General features: G+C 37.4%; 1 protein-coding gene across 4 annotated transcripts in view; it reads left to right on the top strand.

The window, feature by feature from the left end:
* LOC113064215 (tankyrase-1-like) overlaps positions 1-25,844 on the top strand; it is an 82,130-nt gene that overhangs the window by 12,995 nt on the left and 43,291 nt on the right. For all 4 annotated transcript variants that reach the window (XM_026234855.1, XM_026234856.1, XM_026234857.1 and 1 more), the window contains 2 exons: positions 20,043-20,079; positions 21,727-21,802. In XM_026234855.1, coding sequence (XP_026090640.1) covers positions 20,043-20,079; positions 21,727-21,802 — 113 coding nt within the window. The remainder of the gene's footprint in view (positions 1-20,042; positions 20,080-21,726; positions 21,803-25,844) is intronic.

The following is a 25,844-nucleotide window of genomic DNA, read 5'->3' on the forward strand; positions in this document are numbered from 1 at the left end:
GCTCAAACCGTTGCACTCTGTCAGTCATATAATGAAAGTGGATAGGAATCATGGCTTTGAGAGTCAAAAAAACATACACAAACAAAACCAAATTAAACCCTGCGGGTCATGACGATACATTGATATGTAAAGACACAAAACGATTGGTCTGTGCAAGAAACTGAACAGTATTTATAAAGTTTTTTTACCTCTGATTTTCACTGCAATTTCCGAACTTTCCTGAGAGCATCTTGAGTGTGTTCTCAACAGCCGGCACCTGATGCGTCATCATCTTCTTCCTTCTGTTTTATGGCTGATTGTAAACTTATAAGTTCATTACCACCACCTATCTCTCAAATGGACTATTGACACTCTATCTGCAATCTCAATTAAGAGTGTCAATGGTCCATTTGAGAGATAGATGGCGGTAATGCACTTAGAAGTCTGCTTCCAGATAGAAGAGTTTTAAGAGATTTTAGATCTTTTTAGATGTGATCTTTGTGTTTAATATGACACTACTTTTAATACGAGACACAGAAAGGGCAAATGTTAGACTTGATTGAAAAATTTAGATCTGGTTAAGGCTGGTTAAGTGAGGTGTGCATTTCATATGTAGGTTTATTCGGAAATTCTGAAGCATGAGATTGCATTTGTTAACTAAATCAGTTTTGCTTCGCTTTTCTCTAATGTCAGAGTTCAGCTCATCCCTGGTGTTGTATTGTGATCAGATGTGAGTAAATTTCTCTATCGTTACAGGCTTGATGAATCCAATTTGCTCGGGTTGTTCGTTTTGCGGAGATTAGTTCATAACAGAAAGGAACAATCAAATAGCCACTGGCATCTCATCCTCTTGCCATGTTAAACAGAATGCTGTTCGTTTAGTTTTGCTTGATTGACTTTCAAGAGGTGCTGTTCATTAAGCTCCCTTCTCATGATAAAAACAAAGTTATTCAGAATCAATAAAAGTTCAATTTGACAGACAAACAAAAAAACCTCCTTAAAGAGCAAATTCCACGGTGAGGCATCTGAATAATGACTCTGACATTTATGTGTGTAATGGAAAGATGTTTGAAGTGCGAGTGCCCTCCAGCACAAAAACAGTGCAAGAAAGTAAATGTTCTTAGGAGATAATGACCTGAATTTGTAAACTAGTAGACTGCTGCATGGCTTCAAAAATAGCGTTTTTAACTGTTACTTCTCACATGTTTCAGAACGTCTTTCCCAAAGACTAGAACCTCTGAGCTTTTATTTTGCTCTCTGTTGTTGGTTCTTTATTCTTTACTCTTTATTCTTCTTTATGGGCTACTTTCACACTTTACATTAGGGCTTCATTAGTTAATTAATTAATTAATATAAACTGCCAATGAAAAATGTAAAGAAGTATAGATATAAATAAGTTTGTTGATGCAAACTTCAAGTGGGGCATTTCCATAAATGGTCAGTTATTTAAGCAAATTAAGTTTATAATATTTTTTTTCTGCAGCATAACGACTATTTTGCCTTCGAAATCTTCTGCAGAATTATATTCATGGTCTGCTTTAAAAGTTAATGTTTTTCAAGTGAGTGGGCAAAGATTTGTCTTATCGCAGTGCACCCATGCCCTAGACGATTTTTTAAAACCCAGTGTAAACTTAACCGGAAAACCCTTGTGTGTCATTTGAAATATTTTTGGACTAAGTTAGGAGTAGGCTGCCCTCCAAAACAAAGTCTTTTTTACTTGTTCACTTCTTAATCCAATAGAAAAAATAATTAATTTGATGTTTGTGCCAATTCCCCCCCCCCAGATGAGTTTAAACCTACCAAATATCACACATTTTTCAGTCTAACTTGCCTCTGACCTTCAGCACCAAGAAAGTGAGGTTAAATCGCATTATAGCAAGTTTATTTAAAGTGCCAATAGTCCCAGATCAGTGGGGTTATTAACATGCCTGTGGACATGTGCTCTATTGGGCTGACTGCATTCTCTCTAGAATTTGGTAATTCTGACTGCTCCCCCCTTTGGAAACTGTGCAGCAGTGTTATGTGTATCAGTATTTTATCGATTAGTTCAGTTATTCAAAGATTTAGCGAGACAAAGATTTTCATTTGGCTTTTGATGTTTAATTGGATTGTATATATTCAAATAATTTACATCAAAACTTTAAGTTTGTTGTATTCAGTGGGGACATAATTACCATATTTCTCGGACTATAAGTCGCACTGGACTATAAGTCGCATTTATTTTGAACCAAGTACCAAGATAAAAATTGCCGTCTTTAGCCGGGAGAGGGCGCTCTATGCTGCTCAGTGGTAGATTACAGGAGCACTGAGCAGTATAGAGCGCCCTCTCGCGGCTGTAGAAGGTAATGTTTTCTCTTGGTTCATGTCTCTTAGTTAATTTCTCTCGATTCATGTCGAATTCATTTTGATAAGTCGCACCTGACTATAAGTCGCAGGACCAGCCAAACTATGAAAAAAAGTGTGACTTATAGTCCGGAAAATACGGTACTGATTTTTTTTTACACATTGCGTTGGGTATCGCGCTGCGTAAACATAAAACCATGTCTGCATTTGTAATGGGAGAAATGACAAACAAGCGCTACTCTACACTGCTTTTGAATCATCAGTGACAAATCCTTTAAGTATGAAAACTTACTTACAGACTATAATTCAGAAGCGCCAGACCGTCTTTGCAAAGTTGGAATTGCCCCACTTTATAGAAACAGACACCAGCATTGTAGTATTTCAATTTCAGAATGAAACACACAGCGTCTCCACAACATTGCGAGATTCAAAGTTATGACTTGTTTCTTTGCGTGAGCATTTGCAAAGTGTTAAATAGACAGCTGGGAGTGTGTTAGAACAAGTTGTTTTAGGTAAGCATGGTTGACCCTTAACTTTTATAAATAATATCTCTTTGGATTTGAGACTTTAGTCTTTGCAACTTTACAGATCTTCTTTATGCACCAAGAGCGTGTATCTCTCCAAAGAGAAAGAAAAAAATTAAATCCTGTTTGATTGTTTTTCTTTTAGATATTTCCAGCCTTTTTTAAAAACGTTGTGTTCTATGGCTCCTCTTTCACCTGAGTTTGCTATTTGATATTATGAAACATATTTTTCCCAAAGTGAATTGAAAATTTCTCAGGCTGTTTTAGGAGGTCTGTGATATGTTGCAACACAAAAAATCTGTAGTGCAAACATCTTGAAAAGCCCTCAGCACCAGAGGAAAGAGGGCTTGTTTGCTTAATCTATTAAATATAATATCCTGCCTCTCCCACGCCAGGATTTAAGCAGGAAAATAAAACTGGCTGCGGTTTTATTTATAAGATTTACTTTTATGTTGCAGGCAGGCAGTCTCTTCCTAGTCAATTAGATCTAGCAATTGATCCATAGCTTGTGCCCTGCTGGGTGGGTCAGATAATCCCTTTTATCCTCTGTGTATGTCTGCTGCAAAGACCTTTCGGGTTGTGTTTGGTTATATTAAGAATTGTAAATCTCTAGGCCAAGTTGTAACCTTTGACCTGTGTAGAGCACAGAATCTGAAGTTCACGACAGTTTTAGAGTTTGGGTAGTAGTTCATTTTAGTTGACATGTTGCTTGCATCATAAACCATAGAGAGCAACCCATATTTGTACTATCCAGAGGTGCAACTATGTGTCTTTCAGTAATAAAATAATAATAACAATAATGAACATTACGAGTATTTCAGTATGTTTCATGATGTATCTGAAAAACATTTTTTTTCTTTAATGACTTGTAACTGAAAAGTCATAAATCTATTTTATTTTCGAAAGCAGACTGGAATCTTTCTAAATCATTTGAAATGGTTCTGGAACCCTGTGCACTGGCAACTAGACCCTTCTGGGGGGAGTACCTTCAGCCGAACCCTTTGTAACTTGGGAATTTGTTGTGTGTCTCTGACAGGGACATATCTCATTGATCTGAGGCCATTTTTACCCAGGAGCTCAAGGACCAGCGTGAGAGTTTTTTTCAGCCCACCTGTGGAGCTTCAGATCAAGGGAGTCTCTGTTTATCTCTGAATAATGAATGCTTTCCTGAATTATCCACTCCTGTCTGCAGTAAACAGAGTACCCAGAAGCCCTGCCACAAAGCTCCTTACATGGACTGAAATCCATATTTATTATTTTCTTGTACACAAATTTCTCCCTTTTAATGCTCTTAACACAATGCAGAGACCTTGTTTTGTATGCAGCTCCGCAGCGCACTGCTTACAGCTTGCTTTCATTATGCTTCGTTGCTTTGTGCAAAGACCTGAACATTTAAACTATCATTGATCTGAATTTTATTTGACCCGTAGTGAGGATCTTAGCTTAAAGTAAAATTTTAATTTTATGTTTCAACGGGTAAATCGAGGCAAGGTTGTGGGTTCGATTCCCAGGAAGCACACTTACCGAAAGTGTATGCTTTGAATGCACTATAAGGGGCCGATCACGCCGTGCCTAAAAATGCATGCAACATGCCGCGTTCTGTTTTTTTCCCCCATAGAATTTGGGCACTTCCGCTTTGGAGGAGTCTGCCGTTGCTAAGCAACCATGACCTGCGCTCTCAATAAATACGTGGAAGTTTCAGCAAAGGATAAATGGATTTGGAGCTTGCAGTAGCTCTGCTACTAAATTTATTTTTAAAATGAGTATCCCTGTACAGCTATGATCAGCTGTTCCTTCATCTTGGCTGAGCTTTCAATGTTGTTACAGGAAAGGATGAAGCTGATTGGTTTGTTCTTGTCGCGTGACCCGCGGTGCCCTTGCAGCATTCTGAAAAGTTGAAATGTTTTTATCTTTATGCTGTGCTTATGCTTTTGGAAAAAATTTGCCTGCCGCAACTGCGTCACTTCCGTTTTGAGCGCGTCTACATTAGAAATAACTAATTTGACAGTGCAAAAGACATGACATGTGAATGGCATATTTATACCAGTTGTTTTATTCCTCTAATGTTTTACAGCTGTTAGATTTTCTTTGATAAAAACATATTTCCTGTGGCTCTCTTTAGTGCTACAAGAGGAAAACTCATTAATTTTTGCTGATTAAGCACCCAAAGGAACTTTGATAATGGGAGTTCACAGAGCCATTTTACAAAGAGGGATATCTGAGGCAACATTAACTTCAATTAATTACTTAGCTTAATGGTCAGAGCTTGCCGGTCCTTTTCACTGGACACTGGGCTGTTAAATTAGTGTTTTCAACCCCTCTCACTTCCTGGGCCAAACTCATACGTGATAAGTCTGAGAGTTTTACTATTTCTACTATTTTACTATTTCTATTAAGATTTTATTATCAAGCAGGGAAAGATTTCTTTATTGTCTCCCTTATATTCTGCAAGATCACTGCATTGACATTTTTTTTGCTAGGAGTTTAGGAGAGGAATTGATCCACAGAACTGATGTATGAGGCATTGCAACTCTCAGATGGTTCTTTATCAAATCTGCTAATTCATAAGAATTATTAATAATTAAAAAAATTGATTATTTACATCAGCCACCTCTGATGATAGCTTATTAAACTTATTCTGGGTGTTTTTCACTTTGGATACTTTTAAACTAGTAACACTTATATATATATATATAATTTTTTAAACACACTTTCCATACCGTGACTAGTTTGATTAAAGCTGTGGTAGGTAACTTTTGACGCTCTAGCGGTTAATAAACAGAACTGCTTGTGTCTTGCGGAAGAACATCGTAGCCGGAACTACTTCTCTCTGTTTATGTCTATGAAGAATCACAAAGGTACTGGGTTACTCCGCCGCAATCTAAAATAGTCTGAATATAAACACTTATTATATGTGTACCCTAGTGATTCAGGACAAGCTAAAAACACGGTTTGGAAAATGGATTCATGGTGTACTCGCTTATTATATAAATTTTTCTACATTTTGAATATACACAAAGTTATGGACCGCAGCTCTGATTGGTTGTTTTTTACCGGGAGCGATGGAGTTTCTGCAAATGGCAATAGGACCACTGGGAGGATCCAGAGGAGCTTGATTTTTTTCACAGATTATCTGTCTCATATTCTACTGTCAGGACATAATGACAGGTTTAACAAACATGTAAAAAAGTTTTTGCAAAAGTTACCTACTGCAGCTTTAAGTCGTCTACTATTACTGAACTTTTATAATAATTGTGTACTGCAGGGATGCATTATATTGCTCAAAAATGGCAGTAAAAATTTTGCTTACAGCATTTGTATATAATATGCTTCCACAACAGCTGTTTTCAACATTGATTATAATTAGAAATGTCTTTTCGTTCACCCATTCATATTAAAACCTGATCATATTAACATGTTTTTAATTTTAAAGTGTCTTTTCAAGGGTAATTTAATAGCTAGCATGTTATGAATCCTAAATACAATAAAACATTTTTTACATAATTGGCACAATTTTAGAATTTTATTTAAATTATGCGTACATTTTTTCTAAAATGTAAAATGTAAGTGTATGTATAAATTAATTTATATTTTTTTGTGATGGACCTCTTTCATAATTCAAAATTACAATTCTGGGTCTGAGGCACGGCACGATATCAGTCATACATACAATTTAAATTTGCAATTTAAAAATAACTAAAAAGTAATTCAAATAAACATTGAAGGCATAGTAAAATGTATCCAAGACATTTTTGCTGTTAACTTTATATAACAAAATAAAAATCCACAAGTTGAAGAACCACCCGTTTATTGGTAAGTCATTGCAAAGTTAAGGTATTTTAGCACAGATTTTATGCAGAACCACCTCTCAGCGGTTGCTGGAAAAAGTGACGTGTCTTGAGGTGCCTAACGATTTCCACTCCTATTTTCCACATTTCTGTACCTGGGTTTTTTGCACTGCAGTTTTTTATCTTTCTCTTCTTGCAGATTCCTGCTTGATTAACCCAGTTTTGGCTTATATACGTGCAAAGTCTTATTGATCCTAACAGTACATACTTCTGTAGCGCAGACCTCATTTGATGTCCATATTAGCCAAGGTCAATTATAGATCCACGAGGATATCGGTAATGTAAAGAGCCCAGACTTAAATTACCGTAACCCATACTGCAGCATTTCTTATCTTACATAAGGAAAACTGTGTTTAATGTCAGACTGTGATGTTGCACAGACTTTGATTTTCATCTTAAATCCTTTCCAAGTTCTAGCAGCTAATTACCCAGTGATCTGAAATCAGGTTCTTGTCTACAGAAGGAAGCAGTGGGGGGATGCTGTGTTTCTGTGTGCTTTTGCCTGCTCGTGTCTATGTAAAATGATAGAATAAAAGTGCGTTAGTGTGGTAGAGACGTGCGTCGTGGGACTCACACTTGCCCCCCTGTGGGTAGGTCTCAGCGTGAGCTTTTGGACAAATATCATGCTGATAAAACAAAAGACTTAGGCAACATGCTCATGAATTGTATCCTGCTGGTTCCTGTCATCAAACTCTGTGCACAGCACTCCATCGGTTTGCTTTGTTTTAGTGCTTTTTCCAGTCAAATCTATTAGGATGGTGTCAAACCAATGGGTACAGATAGAATGACGATGCACAGATGTTACAGACCGTAATTTGCTGCCTTGTGTGTATTTCAACAATTGAAGCCTTAAATGCAAAGCCTTAAATGAGATGTCTGTAGCTCTGCATACAAATGACATCTCTTAAGGAAGTCATAGCCCGGTAAGTGTTCACATTGTTTTTATGATTAGCTCCCAGAGGGAGGTGCTGGTTCAGTCTCTTCAGCTCGCGCACACCTCAGACACACATACACACAGAGTCTGCAGCAGGAGCTACACTGTATTTGAGGGTGCCGGGCACGTATTGGCCATTCTGGGAAAGCTGCCTGTTTCCGGGCAGGTGCTGTTGGCTTCCCTGACAGCTCTGAGGAGCAACAAACCGATTAGCAAGCAGAGTAGTGCATATAGACAGCCGGGCTTATGCAGGGAGGCTTGTTAAAGCCAGAAATGTTAAATGGGTCCTCTGTGCCCACAGCTCAGGATGCCTATGGTGTCAAGACAGGGGTAGCTGCAGGTCAGAGTAATGTCTGTGACAAAAGGTGGCGTGCCGAAAGGAAAATTCTACAACAGAATGTAACTCTAACCAATTACAAAGACCTTTATCCACACTCCCTACCTTTCGGCACGCCCTAATCTTTCGCCATGGCCACCTGCAGTTATCCCTACTTGGCGGTGTCAGTGCCAGATCGCCTTCGTACACCGGAACACAGAGCTGTCGGCAGTAAACAAGCTAAAACCTGTCAGAAGAAGAAGCAGGGCAATGGAAGAGAAAGTTGGAGAGAGTCTCATCTCAGTGGTATTGGCAGCAGATTGGTTTAAGCCGAAAAGGTCATAGCTTATTTCCGCCTTTCAGAGTGTCTCCAGCAAATGATCTTTGAAGTATCGTTGGCGCGTTTATTCAGGGAGATCGATTGAAACAAGAAAGCAATGTCTGAGTGTTGGTGTGGTGTTTTTTTTTTTTTTAATGACCCATTTTATTAAGGAAGATTTTCTGCACCTTCCTTCCACCCTCTCCTATTGCTTTATTGCTCATTTGGTGGGTTTTTCAGTAAGTCCTTTCTTATACCCGGTATGAGGAGGATAAACCTCTTATTGCGGCAGGAGCATAATCCCTTTTGCATGCCCACAGCGAAAGTATATTACACACCAGAAGTGGAGCAGATATATCTGTGACTGTGTAGGGTACCAGGAAACTCCCACGTCCCAAAATCATAGTGAAAAAAGATGCATGAAACACTTTATTTGATGTATATTTATTTGAACCAGAAGCGCATAAAATACAATGTTCAGATGATTCAGAGTCTTATTAAGGGTTTTGGATGCTCAAAAATGACTAAACTGTTTGTTTGTCTGTATTTTATTGAAATACAGCGGTTGGAATACACTGTTACAGTGGTTATTATGCAGCCTTGCTGCTCATGTGGACCAGACAGGTTTGAGTCAGGCATGCATACTGATAGGATTTTTCCCCTTTCTTTTATGAAAGTTTGTTCACCCAACATTGGCATTTCTGTAATCATTTACTCACCCTCATGTCGTTCCAAGCCCATAAATCCAATAAAATATATATATTTTTTTACTTTCTGAAAGTTTAAAGTTTTGTTCGGGTAGACTTTCAATGGAGGGACAGTTATCTCATATTGCATTTTATAATCTTTATTTGATATTCAAAACTGAACAAACGAGTTTGGAATGACATGCATTTTATTTATTTTTTTTGTTGATAAATTACCCCTTTAAAGTCCCCCCACAAATTCAAAAAATTCAAAAATGTGAACTCCCAAAATGTGTAATGTTTTGGCCATAGTTCCATACGGCTTTTACCTCCATGCGAAGGAGTCATTTGAAAGGAGCATGTAAATAAACTGGCTAATTTACCTAACAATTGGATATATTATCAAGGGCCACCCATTTTCACTTATTGAAGCTTGTGGCCCAACAAGAGCTCCACCACTTTGTTCTCCTCTGTGACAAGTCTGCTATCCATCCCCGACAGCTCATTGATTACCGTGGTGTGCTGCCATTCTGATCGGCTCCCTGATGAATTCTCGCAGCCCTGAGATCCTCCCTCCCGAGTTTCCATTTGCCTTTATCCACCAGAGCATTACACAGAAGGGTTACCATGAGAACATGCAAATTCCGTTGCGCACCGTTGGCTGTCACATATCCATTTCCCTTACTTTTGTGGCAGTAACGTTCAGTGATGAGGGCAACTATTTCGCTGCGTCTTTCCTGAAATGACAAATCAGCCCACACTGATAATGGCTCAGAAAGCCTGACAATGTAAATCATCAGGAGATCAGACGTTTTGCCAATTGGTCTAGCTGATGTTTTCTAGTCCCATGATGGAGAAGAAAACCATTCATCTTCCCAGGCTATCTGTTGCCCTTGGTTGCTATTATCACCGAGCAGTAATTGTCTGGTTTTAAACATGGCCGAGTGGCCGCCCAGCCTGCCTGTAATAAGATGGTTGGCAGAAATACAGGAGACATGGTGAGAAGAGAAACCGAAATAATGAGCTTAGTTCTCAAACTCTCCCGATGCAGGATAAAACAACCAAAGAAGAGTGGGGGTCGCAGCATGTCCTGATTTACACTGTTGTTTGAGTTCTCTTGAGAGGTTAAGATTCTTATGATTGGCCGGGTTGAGTTTTTGGCAGTGATGCAATGGCATATTTAAATGTTGGATCTAGAGATTTTTGCCAGTGTAGACCGATCTCTCTTAATTGTTAACTTGCTGCGAAATGGTAGTTCCTGCGGTGGGTAACCAGCAGTGATAGAGCGATATTGTCTAATTAACAGCTTTAGCTCTCCCTTGTGTCCATTCCAAAGTCTACCAGCAGCATTGTCAGTGAATAATGCATGATGCACATATTCTAGTGTTGAACATTTGTATGAAATTTTAAGTAGCCTACATGTTGTTTAAACCCTTTAATTTTAGGGAATATATATATATATATATTAGTGCTGTCAAAATTAGCGCGTTAACGCATTCGATTAATTTGAAATATTTAACGCGTAAAAAAAAAAAAACGCATTTAACGCGGTTGCAGTTTTTTTTATTTCCAGTTGTGGCCTATGTGTGTTCCACTTGCAAAGAAATATGGATAAGACCAAGGAAGGACTTTTAGACGGAAAGTTTCAGTATAAAACTCTGCCGGATTACTCTTCAGTCTGCCACAAGAAACATTACTCTTCATTTAGTCTGCCACAAGAAACAGCAACATTAAAATCATGAACTTAAATGTCATTGTTTAAAAAAAAACAAAAAAAACAATGACTGTAACAGTGCGTAAATCAGACCTTTCTGTAACGCTAACGTTAATAAGCTTAAACGAAAATAACAAAATAATTGTGTAGCGGAGTATTTTTTGTACACAGTGCCGCGAACTGTCAATCACTCCTGTACGCGTGCGTCACTGTCCTCCTCGCAGCTGCAGCAACTTGCGCTCTCTCTCTTCATCAAGCTTTAAAACAAAAAGGGGACAAAAAGATCATATTGTCTTTGTGCATAGGCTATAGATTAATTAGATAAATGAATATCTAAATTTGTGCCTTGCCGTCTACGGTATTTTTTTAGAACTTAGAAAAAAGATGCTGCAGCCAATGAACAGCCAGCGGGGGCTGCAGGACGACTCAACCTCCGCAGACAGTTTTTAATGTTTATCAGACAACATTAAACATTTCTGTAATAAATATGGCTTTCAAGCCAACAGTTAATTTGGAGGATATTGATGGTTTATTGCAGGTATGTTGTTTACATGAGAAAATCTGTGTTACAAGTTAAACAAAAATTCCAATCAATCATATTTTGAATTTAAATAGTTTCTTTGTCTTGAGTTTACATTAATTATTTACATTTTACATTTACATATCCAAAAAGTTTCAGTCTTTTAATTAATTAATTAATTATAAAAAATTGTGCGATTAATTAGTTAATTTTTTTTAATCGATTTACAGCACATATATATATATATATATATATATATATATATATATATATATATATATATATATATATATATATATACAACTTTAGGTCTTTCCAGCATTAAGGTAATCCTGCTTTATTTTTTTCATTTACATTTTTTAATCATCTTGTCTCAGTTACAAATTTGACTGGTAAAAGATAAAGAATGATAGCCCCTTTTGTTGCATTGCATATAAGGTGTGACAGCTTGATAAAAAGACATGCTATTTATAACTAGATGTAACTTTTGATACTTTAGCAGTAAAAGTGGCTCCATGAGTGACCTTGCCCTATCAGTGCGGCTCCCCTGAAAAAAAAAATAGTGAAGACCTCAGACAGTCTTACGAACATTTACAATGTTATGTAAGAATGTTATGTAACATTTTCACTGTTTACAATGGCATATCGCCATATTGCCCAGCCTGACTTTCTCCCCAGCCTGGCACAAACGGCACGATTAGTTCTGGGTTTGATGAAGGGATGCCTAGCGAAATCCGAAATGTGTTGTGACTAGTTAGCTGTCCGAGTGCGTTGTGATTGGCCTACAGCTTAGACAGTGTTTCAGTTCGCTGGAATTATTTTAAAGATTTTCTGATAAGTCGCTTTGTGACATCACAAACCCTGGAAACCAATGCTGCAGTCCAAACGGGACGTTCGTTGTAGTTCTTGAAAAGGGATTTATCTCCACTTGGAGTGGCCTTTGAGATTTGTAACTTTGTATATCTTTATGCCCAAACATGTATACTACACACTGACTAAAATTCAAAAAGTGAAAAAGCATAATATGACCCCTTTAATATATTTTCAGCAGCCATTACTCTACTCACATAATCCTTTAGAAACCACATATTGATTTGGAGCTCTGTTCACATTCCTTATTATCATCAATGTTGAACACAGTTGTGCTGCTTAATAATTTTGTGAAAATTGTTTGTTTCCTTTTCAGGATTCTTGAAGAATGGAAAGTTCTAATTAACAGCATTAATTTGAAATAGTCTTTACTGTCACTTTTGATCAATTGAGTGAATCCTTGCTGAATAAAACTACTAGTTTTTTTTTAAAGAGCTTATATGAAATATATAATTATTATTATATGAGATCAAATAAATTATTATATTTTTTAGTTCTAAAAATATAACTTTTTAGTGTTCCTGTAGCTCAACTGGTAGAGCACTGCGTTAGCAAGCAAGCAAGCGCAAGGTTGGGGGTTTGATTCCCCGGGAACTCATGATATGTAAAAATTGATAGCCTGAATGCACTGTAAGTCACTTTGGATAAAAGCGTCTGCTAAATGCATACATTTAAATATAATTTTAATTTTTAAATTTTAATTTTTAATTTAATTTTCAATTTAAATTTTTTTTATTCACGATTTGAAATGAAAGAGCTATATTTAATTGTTGTAGGTTTTATTGCTGCATTTATTGAAATATGTTATTGAACTTTTTGACTTTTATATATCTATATGACCTTTCCCATTCCTCTGTTTTCAAGTATTTGTATGGTAGAAAATAACTGCATGATGGCCACCAGGTGAACTGACTTGCTCTGAATGGACTTAGTCATGCCTCCGTTGTAATACATCCACCTACAGTGACATCTATTGCTTAGCAAACCACACAAGGAACAACTGATATCCCAATATGGGGAAAAAACTATTTAAGATTCTATCCAGGCAGTGCATGACCCAGTAGAATCCTTCAGGGATCTTGATGTCTGAGAAACATTCTGGGGTTAGCTTATTAGCTTCTGTGCTGCTTATTTACATTACAAAGCCATAGGCCACTGAAGAAGCAATATTTCAAATGATGGTTATATTTAATTATGGTTTCCTGATATTGAGGATGTGAAATTGATGTTCTCACTGAATGGAAGTGATACCTTACGGCTCAAACCCTATAACATTTTTCTTTTTAATGGCTCATTCAGGGTATGCCAAGGTTTTGATTGACACCTAAATTCTCCGGTGTAGCCAGAGGAGAGGCGAGGGCTCAGCTGGATTGTTTTCCATGGCTTAGGTTCCAATTCCCAGCTCTCCGTTTGGCAGAAGGGATCCACCATTGCCGTCAGTTAACTGTGACCATGTCTCAGGGCTCTGATCTTTTAATGCCTAGTCCCAAGAACTTTCCATTTGGAGTCACTGATCCAAAACCGAAAGGGTTTTTCGCCGTGTTTATATAAATTGCAGCCCACAAAGCAATCATTTGAGTTGCAGGTCTTGTCATAGGCATCATCAGTCTTTTGCTTTCGGCTGTATGGTTGTGCACTTGGGTCTCTCTTATCTAGAGTTGTGACTCATGAGTTATATTAACAGAAGGTGAACATTGCAGCTCCTCACAATATGGTTTATTTCCTCAATCAGCTTTGGGAATGAGCTGTGCATTTCCCAGTTAATGGGACGAATGAAGGAATTTGCTGGTTCGTGCAAAGCCGCGAGCACACACAGTGTAGATGCTTGTGGAAATAATGAGGTTTCAGCTATATTTGTTGTATATTTGTTATAAATGAGATTTATTTAGTTAAATGTGCTGCCTGAAATATCATTTTTACAGTCTCTCTCTCTTTCCATTCAGTTGAAATGAAGCATTTAATGGGCTGCAGAGTGACACAAACTTTACCATAAGACTGCTCTGGTCATAAGAAACGGCTGTTAAAAATATGTAAATCTATCTCAAGTTTTTATATCTCAAAAGCTTGTTACAATGAGATGAATGGAGAAAAATATATGTAAATTATGTGCCAAAAAAAACTTGAGGGGACATTATTTTATATCAGAGATGCATTTTTGTTTGATAGTATGTTTATACAAACGTGTTAATTCAGTGGCTCGTTCAGTGTCGCCTTTGAATAATTAAATTGGTGGAATTTATTTATTTTATTAATACAGAAGTGAATTTAGTTCATATTTATGGTTGCAAATCTCTCAAGAGATGTGGTTGCATTTTAATTCACTGCATGTGGCACATCCAAACTGAATCTTGTCGAAAATTTTATGCTAAATATGTCCCCATAAAGTGAGGTAGATATGCTACATATAACTGCCAAATGTGCAATTCTTATGATTCTTTTAACATTGCCTTTTCTTCTAAAATAAGAAAATGAATAAGGAGGTTTTAAGACTAAACGCGTGTGCTGACGAGCACAGTTTAGGAAGAGGAAATTAAGCTAATGTCCCAATGTTTATTTTAGCTCCAGAAAGAAAATTGTGGCGCACAGCAAAAAGTATTTGTCCTATGTTTCCCATCACGTCTCAGCAAAAGTGTGTTTGTCAAGGAGCCATAGGCTTATGTGGAGAGCACCTTTACGATGCCACACCACCTCCCTGTCCTCTCTCTTTGAGTCAGCTAGGCAGGGGTCCAGTTGTCCTGACCAAACATGCCAGTTCCCCCTAACCTTTCCTCACTCACAGTTGTGCACCACGCACACAACTTCCTTCACAGCAAGAGACTGAAGTGCAGTCGATCTCTTTGCCAAGTGCACTTTATCAGTGTGTCGGCCCGGAAATCAAAGGCAGGTCATTTGTCCTAAGGCTGCGCATGTTTACTTTGAGTTGTTGCTCTTGCACCTACCCACACAAAAAATATACTGAAATTCAAGCAACCAATGTGCTCACGGTTCATTCAGAGAGGCGATTAGGCCTTGCTTCAGAGGAAGTGTTTGAAGAGGGAGGAAATGATCATTTGTTCACATCCCGAAGGGCTAGACTGATGCAACAACAGATAAAAAACAAATAAATCCTTCAGTGTTTTTCATTGTAAAATTCAGGAACTTTTTCTTTTTAGGCTGTGTAAAAAAATTTTTTTTTTGTTATAAATATGTAATTTTTACCTGAAATTTATATTATAAAGATGATATTACAAAAATTATATTACTGTTATATTAAATGTATATTACTAAGTATTAGTTTGATACTTCATTTCTTTTAGTAATCATATGAAAACTGCTTGCCAACAGATATTTAAAATTTTATACTTCACAATCTTTATAAAATCCTTATATTTACTTACACAATATGCTTTAAAAGTTCAGGGTCGGTGAGTTTTTTTTTCTTTCTTTTTCTCAATGAATTCCTTTATTCCTATTAGATCGGAGGAAAAAAGTAAAAATAGTTTATTGTGAAATATTATTAGAATTAAATTAAATTAAATTAATTTTAATTACATTAGTCTAATTTTAATATATTTTAAAATGGGATTTATTCCTGTGTTGTCAAAGCTGAATTTTCAACATCATTACTCCAGTCTTCAGTCACATCATCTTCCAGAAATCCTTATATGCTTATATATATATATATATATATATATATATATATATATATATATATATATATATATATATATATCAGCATATTAGGTATATAAGGTATATAAGGTGTGTGTGTGTGTGTGTGTGTGTGTGTGTGTATATATATATATATATATACACACACACACACACACACACACACCTTATATACCTTATATACCTAATATGCTGATTTGTCTCTTATCAATTTAGAAAACATTGGTCCTTTTTAATCTTTGATCAGGATTTTTTAGAAAGGGATTCAATAGAAAGGTTAAATGAACAACCTTTTTATTGAAATCATTTATTTATTTATTTTTGTAACAATGTAAACCTGACCTTTTGATTGACTTAATGTATCATTGCTGGGACAAAAATATGAAGTACTTAAAAACAAAAATTTCTAGAAAATGCAAAGTCTACTTTGTGGTCAAACAAAGGCATAGCATTTCATTCATATTTGCCTACTAGGTTGAAGGCATTGAAGGAGCCTGAATGGAAAATATGAGGTTCATTTAAAAATGACTATTATTAAATAATTACATATCATTTGGGTCTCTTGGACCACGAATATAGCAATAGTAAGTCACTCTCAAAATGAGTGTTTAAAGTACAACTTCCTCTGATGTTTTGAGACGGCTGGATTATTACTGCTTCTCTCAGCTCTGCATATCCTCAGTATTAAATCCCTCATATCTGGCTTAGAATCAGAGTCTGGGGTATTTTGTAAAAGTGAGTGTTTGATATCACAGCCAATTTTCTATATTCATTATGTCCTGCTCTGTATTTTAATTTATGTCCATATAAATGCCGAAATGGGAGTAGTTGTCTTTCATTGGAAAAGGGCCTGGCATGAGAATATTTTAGCGATATAATAGAGGTAGACATGGAGCTGTTAGCAACTGCCCAGCAGCGTCCTAGCAACAACTTTGAACACATTATTAGCTACCTAGCAGCCATTCAGGATACTAAGAAAGTCAGTACAACAACAATGTCATGCAGGTGAGTTGTGTGTTGCTCGTATGTACTTCAGATAATGTATAATCTAGATTTGTTTTTTTTATTGTGAAATTTTTCTTTTTAGTGTTTGGGTAAACATGTATCCTTTTCATGCAGAGACAGCATCTGACTGCAACAGCACGACTAGACTAATAGTCTCTCTGATGCTGTTATGAAAGATTGCTAAACTTGGCAGGCAGTTCGTTAATAGCCTCTGAAGTCGTGATATTTTCTGCCTCACCATCTGTGGTGTTTTCTTCTTCTCACTCGCCTTTTTTTCCTTAAAGCTCACCTTCCTGTTAATAATGTCACTTAGCTTTCTGGAGGATATTTGTCCTGGAGACATTCAGTGGTTAAATACTGACTAAGCAAGAAAAACTCTCAGAATACCAGGACGTGACAAGATTTCACTCCTGGTTAATTTTGCCTTTGACAAGTATTGCAATTTCCATCTCTCATGGCATGCTTTAGACCAGGGTTTGGCAACCTATGGCATGCGTGGCAACAGTGTCACACAGAGGGATAATCACTAGCATGCGAGCAATAGGGAAAACCGCTTGAGGTAATAACTTTTCATAGTCACACAGCCTTTTAGTAGCTATTAATACTATTGAAGTGTGAATTAACTTGCGCTAGTCTACGAATGTGCGAGCGACTGCTGCACATACTAGGCACTTCAGATCAAAGCCTCAGCGGTCTAACAGCACTCGTCAATGTCAAAATGACTGAGATGGCCAAACAAATGAAAGTAGGTGGGGTTTACTGTTCACAGAAGCAGAGCGCAAAGCTTAGTTTACTGTTAAAGAAAGCGACGTAAGATGAAGCTGCAAATAATTTAATATTCGTCAACTTAATAATACGTTTTACAATGGAAATGTTAAATGACTGACAGCTATATCCAGTGATGCAAACTACTCCAATTTACTCCAAAGAGAAAGAGAGAGAGATGTGTGTAAATTGTCTAATATAGAACATGGTTAAATTGAACAGTTTTAATGCATTGGCCTTGTCTCTCTCTCACACACACACACACACTCACACACACACACACACACACACACACACACATATAGTGTAGGGCCCTATGATTTCTGCGATGTGGAAAACGTGAATCTAGTCATAAAACGGAATTTACAGTTTAATGCGGAATTGGTCAAATTTTTTATTAATTAATCAAAAGTTAGTCATTACACTTCAATCAAATCGCAATATAGGTGAAAAAGTTGATTTAAATATGAATCCTGCATGTTCTTCATGTTTCGGTTACTGAATGGCACAGATGCACGGTTTCATTTACTACATGCCTACTTAAACGTATGCGACGTTCGCGTTGATCAACCTAGGTTAATGGTATTTTAAAAAACAAGCTATTGGTTATTGTTAATGCATGTTTCTTCATTAATCACTAATATAAAATAATACTACTTAAAATGTATTAGTATATGTGGAAATGAACATTTGTGACCCTGGACCACAAAACCAGTCTTAAGTTGCTGGGTTATATTTGTAGCAATAGCCAAAAATAGATTGTATGGGTCAAAATTATAGATTTAAATTTTTCATTTTATAAATCATTAGGATGGTCAAGTTCCATGAAGATATTTTGTAAATTTCCTACTGTAAATAAATAAAAACCAAATTTTTGATTAGTAATATGCATTGGTAAGAACTTTTTTTTAAGACAACTTTAAAGGTGATTTTCTCAGTATTTAGATTTTTTTTTTGCACCCTCAGATTCCAGATTCAAATAGTTGTCTCTCAACCAAATATTATGCTATCCTAACAAACGATACATCATGGAAAGGTTTTTTTTTTTTTTTTTTAATTTACACTTAAGACTAGTTTTAGTGGACCAGGGTCAATTTTAGCATAAATAAAAATAATGTAAAAGTGTTGTTGCTTGCCAATTCAGAATATTTAGTGTAAACTAATGTTTTAACCTTATTGTTAAGTGTAACCTGTGATTCAAACAAAAGGCATAGTCTACTAAAGAATTTTTTTTTTTAACTTTAAAAATGAATCATGTTGTGATACCTGTGTGTAATATTCCTCATGTAGCCACAAAAACAAATATATGAGAAATGTAAGTATCATTGTTGTTGTTTTTTTTATTGTTTTACAGACTATATATATATATATATATATATATATATATATATATATATATATATATATATATATATATATATATAAAAATTATAATATAAAAAAATATATATTTATATATAGTTTATAAAAAATTATGCAGAATACAATTTCATGGCTAGTAAGAATATTTATGGTCTACTAATGGCAAAAACATAATTTTAGACCCTATGTGTGTTTTTGCACTGTGCTCCATTTGGATCTCTCAGTATGCAGTGTCGTCTCTGAGGTTGGCCGCCCCTCTCAGTGCAAACACACACGAGTGCACAGGGATGTAATGAGTCTTCCAGACACACTGTTTTCTGCTTTGTTACCATCCTTCCTCACTCCTGATTCAGTTTGCAACTGCCACAAAACGGCAAACAAGCCCTGCTTGCTGCATTTTGTTTTAGCCATTTTGTTGTGTAAACACCCCCTGCATGCAGCCCATATGTCATGATATCCACCTCTACATTACATTTTCACAAGTCTGTCTGCTGCCTCCCTCATTCGTCCTGCCTTTTTGCATCCTCCCCCCTTATTCCTCACTTCTCTTGTTTCCACAAGCCTCGGTAGAGAGAGAGCGAGCGAGCACATGTGGGGGTGGGGAAGAATCACAGCTGAATTAGTTGTGTCTCTCTGATTGGCTGGGAGGCCGGGTATTGTGGGTAAGGGGGGTGGGAGAGAGCGCGGAGCGGGCGGCATTTGTTTATTACATATTTCCCCCCCTTTTTCTTATGTTATCACAGCAACGGCTCCTCCTGTACAAACATAAAATAGACAGTAGAGGGGGAAGTATCAGGCTCACTGTATGCAAAGGGAGGTGTGTGTGTGTGTGTTTGTATATATGTGTGTGTCTGCCGGAGAAAGAGAGCCATTTAATTTGTGCAGTGAACAGGGATATGCGTCAGTTCGTCCATCGTATCCAAGACACTGTCGATGGTGCATCCACAATCTGCTCAACGTCACGGTTTCATCAGGCGAGAGGGGTTGGTGCCCTGCGACGCCACCACCAGAAGAGAGTGACGGGCAGAGAACGAGAGAAAAGCGAGGCAGTGTTGGTGCACTGATGCCTGTGTGTGCGTGTGTTTAAGCGTGTCTGTGTGGGGCTGCCAGCGGTCCGCTGCTCCTTAGTTACTCTGGCTTCTTGCTGCTGCTGTACGTCCTTCATCCTGTATGCCTCTGACACCATGATTTTTTGTAATCACTTAGGCGAATACAAGAAGGACGAACTCCTGGAAGCTGCGAGGTGAGTACATGCCTTCTCAACCATTCCTCCTTTAATTTCACACCCTCCCATGATTGTGTTCTCTTCGTCCCTCCCTGTTTTTCTTTTGTCTGTGCACATGGATGTGAATTAAAGCATGTGTCGGAGAAGGTGCCATCAGGGCCGGTGATGTCTGACTCAATTGATGCATTTTCATGCATGCAAGTGATGGCCTGCAGGAGCCTGTTATCTGCACAGAGGACAGCCTGAGAGTTTCCATTTAGCAGCATGCCATAGACCGAAAACTATATTTCATGTGGGGAATTCTGTTTTCCGAGTGCTGCAGGTGAAACCAGAGGAAGAGGATGTGAAAGAGACCTAGAACTTCACATCCTAATTGTAGTCCAATTTCACCAAACACCTAATTGTCACCATGGGACACATTGCCATGGAGAAACAACTCTGCCTCTGGAAACATCTGAGGAGCCTGCAGTTCAAGCAGTCGCTGCCTTTGTCACAGAGAAAAGATGTTCTTTTTCATTCTCTGGTTTACCTCTCCATTGGTTTTACCCCCACTTTTTGTACCCCTGCCTTCAGGCAGAGCCCGTAGCATGGATACAAATAAGGACTCTTGTTGTTTTAATGATCAAGAGAGAAAGGAACTACACAGGCCTTGTCATTTTCTCCACTGTTAGGAAGAAAGATCATTGGGAACAAATACGATCACAGGGGGCTTCACTACTGTTGAATTAAGTTGATCTTGGGCCCCCTCTCAGACAGCATAAGACAGCATGAGTAACTCTTTGAATTTAGAGTTGTTTGAAGAGACTTGTGTAATGGTAGATGGACGAAGCCGATTCGCTAGAACAAAGAATTCGCAAACAATTCACTAGAAAGCCGGATTTGACTTATGGCCTGCGCTCCTCTTAGTGGTAATCTCCCAAAGACCAACATGCATCTTCAAACCCATCACGAAGATTGATGACACCCTCCCATTTCTCAGCCTCTCTTCCCAGTTGTAATCTCCCAGCCAGTCCTATTTTATGTGGGTGGCAGATTGTGCATTTAAATGAAGGATCTTGTGTTGTTCACTGAAGCCAGTTATCCGTAGTTACCTTCAAGAGTAACTGGAGCAAGAGCGACTAGAACAAACTTTACTGTTTTTGTGGGGGTCGATTTGACGTAATGAACTCCCCTCTATGGCAAAAAAAAGTCGACACGAGTCTGTTTTTGCATGCTTGCAAGAACTTGACAGTTTTTCAAAGATGGAAAACTTGATGTTGACACGTTCCACTACCGCTAATATGTCTCTTTGCCATTGTTCACTTTTTGATTAAAGTGGCATCAGGCCCATCTTTGGCCCCAGATGGCACAAGGTTTTGGCTGTAGCTGTTGGAGGCCTGGCATATCTAACACTGTCATGGTTTGTCACGTAAAGGAATCGCTGACAGGTGCTGATGAGTCGAACCTCTCCAGACCACGGCTAACTCCAGTTACTTTGTTCCTTGTAGCAAAAATCTAATAGATGCTGCTTATCTTATGTGCTCCTCTTCTTTTGACTATGTCTTTCGTTCCCCCATCTCTCCTTTTCCCCTCCACTCCTCATCTTCTCTGTGAAATTCACTGTGTTAGCTTGTTCTTTTTTTACTGTTCCCTCTTGTTCTTTAAAAAACTGCTGCTTTGCTTCAGGAGCGGAAATGAAGAGAAGCTCATGGCCCTGCTCACGCCATTAAATGTCAACTGCCATGCCAGCGACGGTCGTAAGGTAAGAACATTCACTGCACCATAAACGTTTGGCCACTGTTGGTGAAAACTCTACAGAGCTGTTAATATTATCTATCTGAATGGAGTCAAGGTAGATCCCATATTTAACTGAATTAATTCAATAAACATCTCTCCTCACAGTTAATGACCTTAGTCTTAGTCAGCTTCTGTTCAGGGTTATCATAGTTTTCAATTCTTACTGTAGTTGTATTTTGATTTTCAATTTGTTTTAGTTGTTCGTTTTCATGCATAGTTTTTACTTCAGTGTTTTCCAGTTTGTTTATTTTAGGCTTAGTCTATCTAGTCTAATGGCATTTTCACATTTAATGTAAAGGGTTTATAGAATAGCATGTATCCTGTTAGAAATTGTTTCAACCAAAATATAATTGATTCAAGTCAGCTATTGAGAAATTGGCTCCATTTGCATAATAAATTAAATATGGTGTTTACCCAGCTTCATTGTGAGAAATGCACCATTGTTCACTTCGCCTTGCATTCATTGATCTTATTTGCAGTTGAAAATAAGTTGAATATATTTCGTCATCATTATGGAGTTTTAAGATGAAGCTAAGGAGCGTCACTCTGAATTATTTAATTGCTTCATATTTAATCAAGTGCATTACTCAAGTAATTTATGTGGAACTGCCATTTAATTAGACCAGTTTTTGCTGTCGTTGTTGCACATGAAATTCAGGGCTCAATATTTCACTTCAGATTATAAAAACACTTAATAGGTTCAGAGAAATTTTGCTTGCATTGGGTTCCAAGATTAAAGCAAACCCTCAGGTTCCTATTGCAGTTTACTTGCAGCAAGAGTACTAGCTTACACTTCACTCTTTGTTTAACAAGCTTTAAGAGTTTATTTTTAATTTTCTGATGGTGCATATGGACTTAGATTTAGTAAGTGTGTTTTCAGATCGGATATATCTATTTTAAACTAGACTTGTATGAATTTTGTCTGCAGCACGTTAGATTGTGTACAACGACTTCTCCATCGATATTTGTCACTGAGGACAAGACAGGAGCAGTGAAATGGTTGCAGAAGAGTACTAATCTCTCAGTGAGATCAAGGGCTTGATTTAGAGGAATTACTCTCTGCCGGTTCTGCATGTACTCCTCATGCATATTTATCGAATATTGACTGATTTCCCAAGCGTGCTAACCAAAATGTTTTTTTCCCCTTGCTTTTGTGGTAAACATCTCGAGAAGAGTCTGTCTGCAGACATGCACTCTCAGCGTATATGCACTGTCTGTGACATTACTGAAAAGTGTTTAACAAAGATTGGTGCTTTATTGCATAATTATTCTCTTAATTCAGCTATTTGCTTTTCATTTTTTTTGCGTGGCAGTAATCATTTTAGATTGCCAATGCAGCATATGTAAGTACTCTGAAGGACGCTGTGATGATTTGCCAGTTGTTTTTTTCTCAGTGCTGGTCAGGATTAACAAATCACTGTCACTTGTGATGACGAGCCAAGACTTTTTATTAAATCATTTTAAAGACATTGCAGGATGGATTAAATTTACCAATCCTCTAATTTCATAGATATTTTAAATACTTTATAGCGTATAAATGTCTGCGGATTTGAATGCAACTTAACATAGGATTTGGGTCTTTTTAATGTATTTTGCATCAGTGTAATGCTTAAAAGCACAAACATAATCCTAAAATGTCTAACTGCAGTTATATACATGGCTGTATTAGAATATGTTGCATTTACACATTTGTTTTTTTATTTTATAAGTATGTATGAACAAATCTGATTTGAGATTTTACTTGTTTCTAGTTTTCTTTGAATATAATGCAATTGATGTCCAGACAGTGGACCAGTAAAGTGCCATTCGACTCTTAAATGCAGTGCAGCGCTGCATGCATCAAAATGTCTCAGCGCTGCTTACTGCTGATTATTTTACAACATTTATAATGCATCATAAATGTTGTCCTTTTGATCAGAATGTCGGCCATTTCACATTGCGCTATGCATCCTTTTTTTTTATTTTTTTATATAGCCTAGATTGATATTCATCCCTGAACTTGTTTAACAAGGTCTCTATTCATCTTAAAACAGGTGAGTGGAGTAAAGGCTCACTGAGGATGTACCTGAGATTGGCTTTTATCGACCCAAGGGCCCATATCTCGCCTGTCTGAGTTAGCGCCTCTAACAAAGCCTAATGCTCGACACCCAATTTCAGAGAGTGTTTCTATATGAGATGCCGTCATTAGTAAAGGGATTACAGTATTTAGAGGTATCTGATCTGTCCCTTCTCGAATGAATCTCACTGGATTTAACCCACTCAGAGAATGGGTTTAATAGATTCTGGTTCATGATACATAAGAATTTTGCAGTCACCACGATGATGCTTATTCAAACACAAAAAGCTGGTATATGCATTATGCCTGGGATAATCTTTAGCTCTTTTGGACTTAATGAAAAAATGCTCTTTCTAGGTCCATCTGCTAGGGCTGTGTATTGCCAAGAATCTGTCAATACGATATGCATAATGACACAGGGGCCGGATACAATATGTTGCGATACTGTAAGCAAGGCGATATATTGGGATATATCTTATTTTAGGAATAGGATATATTTTTAGGAAAGCTGTCATTAAGAGCACACCACCATATGCAAACATTAGCAATAAATAAATAAAATATATTTAACTAGAACACAGTGTGATCTGCAATTACAATAATCAGACCCGGTAACATTTCAACATTATTGAACCACTTTTTGTGCAGTATGTGTGGGGGGGGGGGGGGGGAATGTAAGTGCTTGCTGGATCCTTTATTAAATGTATAATACATATAAAAAAATTTTTTTTAAAGACCATACATATTTTTAGACCCTGCTCTAAAGGTTCACAGTTTACATTTAGAATTGTAACATACAACGTCATAACATTTTGATCTGAACGAAAAATTACATCAGCTTAATATCAGTGAAAAATAAAGTGCTTACAGGATTTTTAAAGAAAACAAAACAATTGAAAAACAATAAAATAAATACATATGTTGAACCTTTCCACTTGGATTTCACAGGTTTTTCAGTGTGTATTTATGCTACGTGTGGAATTGCCGAAACCGCGGCACAAGTAAAACGATGAGATAAAGCTGCAGCAGCTCAGTGACCCTACTGCCTGCTGCGCCCCATGCGAGAACCGAGGCAGCGCCTGTGCCACGCTCCCGCGGTGGACGTTACCATAAAAAGCCCAAATGGCGGAACACCTCAGCTTTGTACACCAAAGCAGGAATTCCTCCATTACTAGCAGCAAACTATATAATGCTAACATTAGTGGCGTGCCCTAAGGCTAGTATTTCCTGTCACTCAGGATTTGTTCAGAGATGAAGACTGCCATATAGCGGTTGGGATATAAACTCAAAACGAAACAACTCCCATGAATCTTGAATGATTTTATATTTTTTAAACATCGATATTCCGTTTTTTGATTCAGTATCGCCAAACAAAATATGGCGATACTCGCGTGTATCGATATTTTCTTACACCCCTACCATCTGCTTTAGTTGGCTGTTTTGCTCTCCCAGGCTTTATGGGTGTGTAAAGATCAGTCTAAACTTAAGTCAACAGCGGCTTCTTCCGGAATCTTGGAGATGCCACTCTCCTGCCTTTTGTTGCTTTCTTTGCCTCTGAATGCATCCTTTGGTGCACTCACAACTTCATTAGATATAGAGAGACACCACAGGAAAGAATAGAGCATGTCAGGTTGTAAAGCCTGAATCCTTTGTTTGTTTGATGTAATCAGAGGATACCTTCTTCTGTAGATCCACCGAGAGATGTTTGTCTATTGTCTGTATGCCTGGTTTTATTCCTCCCTGCTATACAATGAGAAAGACCTTGCAAGTGTGTTATTTAGAGCTCTGTCCCTTTAATTTCATAGCCAATTTCATCCAACTGATACTCTAGTCTCAACCATGAAAAGTGATTTGACTTACATCGACCGCAAGCACTGTTTAAAGACAGAGCCTTCCTCCACAAAACACCCCTGTCTTATAATGCTGAGCAGATTTCAGCTGGACCCCCGCC

This window comes from Carassius auratus, chromosome 46, assembly GCF_003368295.1.
Source record: "Carassius auratus strain Wakin chromosome 46, ASM336829v1, whole genome shotgun sequence".
NCBI lineage: Eukaryota > Metazoa > Chordata > Actinopteri > Cypriniformes > Cyprinidae > Carassius > Carassius auratus.